General features: G+C 38.6%; 1 protein-coding gene across 1 annotated transcript; it reads left to right on the top strand.

Annotated features, from left to right (window-relative positions):
• Positions 1-497: 497 nt before the first annotated feature.
• ZC4H2 (zinc finger C4H2-type containing) lies at positions 498-5,126 on the top strand. The gene is made up of 4 exons (XM_010169755.1): positions 498-662; positions 1,948-2,120; positions 3,248-3,410; positions 4,580-5,126. The coding sequence occupies exons 1-4, from the start codon at positions 507-509 to the stop codon at positions 4,691-4,693; spliced, it is 606 nt and encodes a 201-aa protein (XP_010168057.1). The 5' UTR covers positions 498-506; the 3' UTR covers positions 4,694-5,126.
• The last annotated feature ends 2,127 nt before the right edge of the window (positions 5,127-7,253 follow it).

Raw genomic sequence — 7,253 nt, 5'->3', positions numbered from 1 at the left:
TAACCTCAAGTTGAATTTAGCATTTTAGCAGTTCAAATTATTGTCCACATAGTTTTAATCAGTGTATATTACATGAAAATCACCTTCAATTCATTTTACATTTCTCAGAATCCTGTGTTAAACCTCACAGATTTCCTGGATTTCTGTATTTTGGAACTAGGGTTTAATCTGAGTTAATTGATGGATTAGAACTCTATTGGTACAAATTCTCTGAATCTACAGTAACTGTTAAAGTCTGTCAATGTTCTGTTAATTTCATAATTCAGTACAAGAATTCACATAGCACTGAAAAGCTCTTCAAAAGAGCTTGGATTAGAATTCAGTTCTCTGATTGCACATCATCCTTTCTCAGACAAGTTTAGTCTCACCCTTGTCTATTACTGCTTATTACCTTCTTCCATCTATTCATGTATAAAGTGACACCTCACACAAATATGTTGCGGTGACTTACTGTTGTCTCTCTATATTTTTAATTGTCGCTGGGATCCAGAAATAAGACTTTGCAGATGGAAAAAATAAAGGCACGTCTGAAAGCAGAATTTGAAGCCCTGGAGTCTGAGGAGAGGCACCTGAAAGAGTACAAGCAGGAAATGGACCTGCTGCTGCAAGAGAAGATGGCCCATGTGGAGGAGCTGCGACTGATCCATGCAGATATTAATGTGGTACGCAACAGTCCAGCTGCGGACAGCCTGACTAAGACGCAGTTGTATATGAATCATTCCACAGATTGTGGAATTGTGCACATCACTGAATTATCACTGGTTCAATTATCTGGACTTTATAACACCATCCTAGGACCCTACGAAGACTGCAAAGTAAATTTACCCCAAGATAATTGTTTTCTCCTGTCTGTGTTGGGCAGGGTACTTTGTAATGTTGGCATAGTAAGCATTGGCACCAAGAGGACAGATAACCAAGCCCATTGTGGCTACAACTTTACCAGTAGCCACAGTAACATGGCTCTGCCAGTTCCATAGAAAACTGTTCTTCCTGTTAAAGTCTTTTCTCATTTAGCACCTAGAAACAAAGAAACTTAGGCAGCTAGGTAGGACTTTTGATGCAGGGTTTTTGGAAAAAAAGAGATTCTGGAAAAATATGGTATTTGTTAAGTTCTTAGTTAAGAGCTGGCCTTTGTCATTGAGTGAAACCAACCGAACATTAAGAAGCACCAGCCCGAAGGGAATTAATACAAATAAGAGAAAAACAGTTTATAAACAAGGAATTGGATTAGAGGGGCTAAAAGGGGAATATATTTTTAAACCTGCAGTTTTTACGTCATGTTAGGGCATTTACATGACTGTACAATGGTTTCTAGCTCTGAAAGTATCTGTATGTTGCACCAGAAGAAAAACATCTCCCATATTGTAAGCAAGTATAAGCTTACTTACTGGATGTGCAGACTGCATTTCTTTATCACTTGAAACCTCTGTTTCCCGACCCAGCTGCATAACCTCAGTTTCTGTTTTGGCTTCTCCTTTAACAATCCTCCCCTCTTTTTTATGGTCAGATTATCTTTTTCCCCGCTGCTTTTCCAATTTATTGCAGTAAGAGAAGCAGGAACCTTTCCTTAGCTTTTTCAGGTATCTTAGAAACACAGAAAATTAGTTTATTCTACTTTAATTTCTTTTTTAATGTCCCTTGAGAGATTTCCATAGATCCTCACTTGGTGACTGTAGCCTGTCTACCTGCTTTTTCTGTTGTTCAGGTCATATAGGTTGAGTGCAGCTTTTAAAAATGAAAATGCATCTCATTCATCACTTTCAGTTGCTTCTCTCTTGCCCAATTTTCATCCTCCCAGTATCTTAACTCTTTGTTTTACTATTGCTTTGTCTCCAATCTCTTCAAACTTGAGTGAGAAAAATATCTTTTTTCTGATACTTTCTCTTGCTAAATTGAGAGTCATTAAAGGAACAGTTCTTTAAAAGCATGCTCATCCTCCTGTTTTAGATGGAGAATACTATCAAGCAGTCTGAGAATGATCTCAACAAGCTCTTGGAATCTACTCGTCGCCTGCATGAGGAGTACAAACCCCTGAAGGAGCATGTAGATGCTTTGCGGATGACTCTGGGATTGCAGAGGCTGCCAGATCTATGTGAGGAGGAAGAGAAACTGTCCCTTGAGTAAGTCTCCAAAGCAAACATTATCTGGCTTTATACTTCTACTGGTTATTTTGTCATTTTACTTTTGTTGGCAGGTGGAAAAAAGAACTTAAGAGGTAAGTATGAAAAACAAAAGTTAACAAAAAAGGGATGTGGGAGCACATGTATTTGATAACATTCAGTCTGAATTTGTTGGAAGTTAAATTTAGATTGTTCCAAGCTGCAAACTCTACACGACATGTAAAAATTCAAAGGTAGTTGGTTCTCTAGATTTTTATACCGTATGCTGCATTTTCTAGCAAGATGTTTTGTTTTGTTTTTTGCTTGTTTAGCAAGCAGAGGGAGGAAGCAATACAAGAAACGGATACAAAACAACTATTCTTCAGCTGGTTTGTGTTACTGCTAGTCAGAATTTTACTTTTTGCTGCATGCACATGGCAGTGGCATTTAGCCATATACCTATGATGGTCAACAAGTAAGTTTACTCTAGATGTGGAAAAGATTTGGATCATAAATTACAGTTTCATTTTTAAGTATAACCTAGGTGGAGGAGGGTGACATAATTAGCTACTATTCAAAGAAGAGTGTCCTTTGTGTACCAGATCAGTTGTAAATGCAAGTGATGTTTTAAGAAACTTAAATTCCTCTTAACACCCAGTACATTTGGCATCATTTTCACAGGCACACAGTTTTCAAGATTTCTTTTTCATTTCTTCAGAAATGCCGTTTTCCATTCCAAGCACCTTGACACTACAAAGAATATATTAATCTATTGCACACACAAATTATTCGTTTTAACACATTAAAATATAAAAACTAAGTTTGACAGAGGTGCATCTAAAGCTGCTAAAGATTAAATATATACACTGTCTATTCTCCATGTTATTAGATTTATATCCAGTTGTACATCAAGATACCTTAGAAGCTGACAATCTAGAATCTGGCTGAAGTGTACAAATGCAGAGGAAAATACCACCAATTCTATTTATGAACTAGTCGAAATGGTGTCTCAGTGTAGGCAGTTTGACTCTGGTGGAGCAACATGATAGGGAAATGTGATCCATTATATTTTAACACAAAATATCCTTTCCAAACTAATGGAATACTCCAGAAGGTGGTTATATTTTTTATGTTTTCCTTTTGTCTAGCTACTTTGAAAAGCAGAAAGCAGAATGGCAGACGGAACCACAGGAGCCTCCTATCCCAGAGTCTCTGGCTGCAGCTGCAGCAGCTGCCCAACAGCTGCAAGTGGCTAGGAAACAAGATACCAGACAGACAGCAACTTTCAGACAACAGCCACCTCCAATGAAGGTCAGGAGATGGAATGTGCTGGGTTTTCTCTTTTGTCATTGGAATGTATTACATTTATAAAGTTGATCAATATTTAGGAAAAGGAAAAATGATGTGTCCTGATTCTTATTTTTCCTGCAGTGCTTCAAATCAAGAGCAACCCCAGTAGACTTAAGGTAGTAGCACCAGTCCTCAAGGGTTAAGGACAAGGCTCTGTATTATCTGACTCCTTTATGATTTAAGACTCTCTATCAGCAGAGATGTAGGCAATTCCACTCCTCTTGTGTTTCATGTGGGAGAAGGGCATGTAAGAAGACAAACAAACAAACAAAAAACCACTGGGCAAAAGAAAAACTAATAGCTGGGAGTTAATCCCTAATGGATTTGTTTTAGAAGCAATGCACATATTTTATGAGGGAGAGTAATTATTGATGGTACAAATTACCAAGAAAGGTGATTGTTTTTGAACTTCTTGGGATCTTCAAGTGAAGACTAATGTATGGATTAATTTAACCTAACTGCAGGCACTTAAGTGACAGTTTTACTCATCTCCTTCTGTCGTCAGTAAAAAGAGCTAAGTAATTCCATAGGGGTATTCATTCCACCCAAGTTCCAAAGATTCGCTGATTAAAGAGGCAAACTGATGTAGGTACACTCAGTAGTTATGTACTTACCATCTGGAGTTAGGCCATCGAAAAGCCTTTCTGAAAGTAATATGCCTCAGTCAAATGGAAGTTAAAGGGTTTAGTATGGAGCAAAAGGGCAGAGTTCTGTATCTTGTGTTAAATATGTGGAATTAATCTAATCACCTGCTCTTACCTTGAATTCTGTGACATCATAGTTGGCCTTCACTGTAACTTCTCTGGCTCATTTAGCTATTACACATATAAAAACATATGTAACATTTAAGACAAAATAGAATTTAATGTTAAAGTTATTGATACATGCCTGAACCATGTGTCTGCTGAACTGTAGTTTCAATTCAATGACACTCTAGTTTTTCAGTTGGCCTGGAGTAACTGTACAATCCAGAGACCTGGACTGTATAGAATGTAGCACTGATTTACCTTTGAAGGCAAAAAGCCTTAGGGGTTTTTTTCTGTACTGTAACTTAGAACATTATATTCAATAACCCATGTAACAACGCCACTTAAATGTTTGTAACAAGAGGCTGTAATGTCACATTTCAGGCATGTTTATCGTGTCACCAACAAATTCATCGGAATGCACCTATATGTCCACTCTGCAAAGCAAAGAGCCGATCTCGGAATCCCAAAAAGCCCAAGAGGAAACAGGACGAATGAGACCTAGAAGACTGACAAGCAAACACATGACCTGTTCCAGTACTCTTTCAGTAGAACTGCAGATGTGGCCAGACTTTACTGAAGCGCAAACTCAAGTATGACCGACCCATTGTTTTCTATTTAATGCAACGTAAGCACAATGTTCCTATTCTGTCTTAATTTCCTTCCAGTCCTTAGGATTTGGTTTTAGGAAAGTAAGTATTACTGGTGCTACAGTTTAACATTTCAATCTTTCCATCCTTTGGACTCGTAAGCAAAGTAGAATTCTTATGCAAGTATCCTAAATGCCAGGCTATTCCTACTGGCCAAATGTGATTACCACAAATGTTTTGATGTTCTGTTTTTAAAAACACACACCACTAAAAGATTATTGTTTTCTCCTGATAACAGGAAACTGTGAAGTGCTGAAATAGCAGATGGTCTGTTTGTTCCACTAAAGAAAAATTTGTTTTCCAAGCTAGTAAGACTGCACAGGTTCGGGTATCCAGTAGAGCTCTTTTTATACAGGAAATGTTCAGGGGGAAAAAAAAAAAGGATTATACAGGAAATCGGTGCATTAAAGACACCTGTGAGTTTTGATTTACTGGAGTTTGTACCATTCCCTTGAACTTGACTTAAAATTTAGACGGGGGATCAAGTTTCTGGCTGTGTATGAATTTCTAAAAATGATGTAATTAGTGATGCTTTAACATCTTAACAGACAAAATCTCCCTTGGCAGACATATGCTGCACTGGAGAACAGGGACATTCAGGAACATGCACCAGGAACTGTGTCAACTAAAAATTATGTACATCACCAGAACTGTCTGGCTTTGGTGTCATCATCCTCCCTCAACCAAAACTTCCTATTTTTGTATCTTTTAATAGGTCACTTTTTCAAGTAAGCTTTGTTTCAGCCCAGGCTTTTTCTTGCTCTGTATGTGTGCCAAAAGAACCCTGACTAAAGGATCCTTTAGACCATTCCCGTAACTGTGCCTTCCCTTTGTTTCACCTCATGTCACAACAGTTCCTCCAATGGGGAGGACGGCAGTGACCCAACCACAGAACTGGGGCTTAAAACTTACTCATTCCTAATCCCAGTTTTGTGACCGCCTTTGTTGTCTAAATTGATCTCAAGTATTAAATATTCTTTTCACTAACTTCAGGAGGCAGGGACTGCCTGTTTACATTCTTCTTTCTTTAGCCCAGGTTTTCCTCTCCTGTTATGCTAGAGTGGTTATATTGAGAAGTTTGCTTGTTAAATAGGAGAACAGGGAAGCCCCAATTCTCCAGTCAGAACTTTGCCAAATGCTGGGGACTGTATAAATCCACGTAAACCAATTTTGCTGGACAAATCACATACATTGCCATTAATTTCCCAACTCCACCGAAAACACATGAGTATTTTATTGAATATAGCCCTACAGTTTATGCCAAGTTCAGCTGGTCTTCTCCCATTTTAATGTTTCGTAGCCAAAAAGGTCTGTCAACAGCAGAGACAGAATGTGGACTACATGCCCCTGAAAATATGTGAAGAGCAGAATCTTGTAGCTGAATTACTGAGATTCAGTCTCTGTGAGATAGCAATAATGGAGGATAGTCTGACCCCATGCTCCACATGGCAGTAGCAAAGATGCTCCAAATAACATATCTTTACGTGTGTTTCCTAACACAAATACTGGATTCTGCTTCTAAATGTCAGAGAGGCCACATGCTGCATGCGCTGTTCAGAACAGTTCCTATTGAGTTTAAGGGAAAATGCACATAGAGTTAAGAGAGAGTATACGGACTCCCTCAAAGTGCATGCATCAGAGCAGCATGCTTTGATGACAGTTGTACATAAAGTTAAGTAGTGACAATGGAAAATGGGCAAATGGTCTGCAGTGAAGTAGTGCAAATAGGATAGATTTGTAGAAATTTTGACTTAGAGTTCTGAAATAGGTAGGGTTAGTCATAGCTGCTCTCACTTCACTGTTACTTTGCCTTTTTTTTTTGTTTTTTTGTTTTCCTTGGGAGATGTCTAAAGCTCTAAACTGAAGTATGCTTAAGGATGCACTGTTTACTAATTTAAGTATGGCCGTTTTGTATTTTTACTTTCTTAAACTAGTCTCTTGTGCCCAACAAGGTTGGGTTTTTAAAAAAAAAAAAAGAAAAAAAGTTATTATGACATAGTGTGCTTGTATCAATCATATGCTAGTGCTTACAAATCTGTTTTGACATCCTTTACAAAGTTCTGCCATATGAATAGTGTGCGTTGCTGAGAATGAGTCTAATTGAGTATGAGTTAACAGTATGCCCTGGCAGGCAAAAGTGCCGGACGTGATCTGGGGTGCATTGAGAGCAGCAGAGCTCGCTGGTCAAGTGAGGTGATTGTCCCACTCTACACTGCACTGCTGTGGCCTCGAGTACTGTGTGCAGTTTTGGACACCCCAGTGTAAGAACATCAAACTATTAGAGTGTGTCCAGAGGAGAGTGACTAAGCTGGTGAAAGGTCTCGGGGGGAAGACTTACGAGGAGCATCTGAGGTCACTAGGTTTGTTCATCTTGGAGAAGAGAAGACTCATGGGGGACCTCATTGCAG

Source organism: Antrostomus carolinensis, unplaced genomic scaffold, assembly GCF_000700745.2.
Source record: "Antrostomus carolinensis isolate BGI_N321 unplaced genomic scaffold, ASM70074v2 scaffold3926, whole genome shotgun sequence".
NCBI lineage: Eukaryota > Metazoa > Chordata > Aves > Caprimulgiformes > Caprimulgidae > Antrostomus > Antrostomus carolinensis.
Note: the sequence above shows the minus strand (reverse complement) of the source record. Positions and strands in the feature narration are given on the sequence as shown.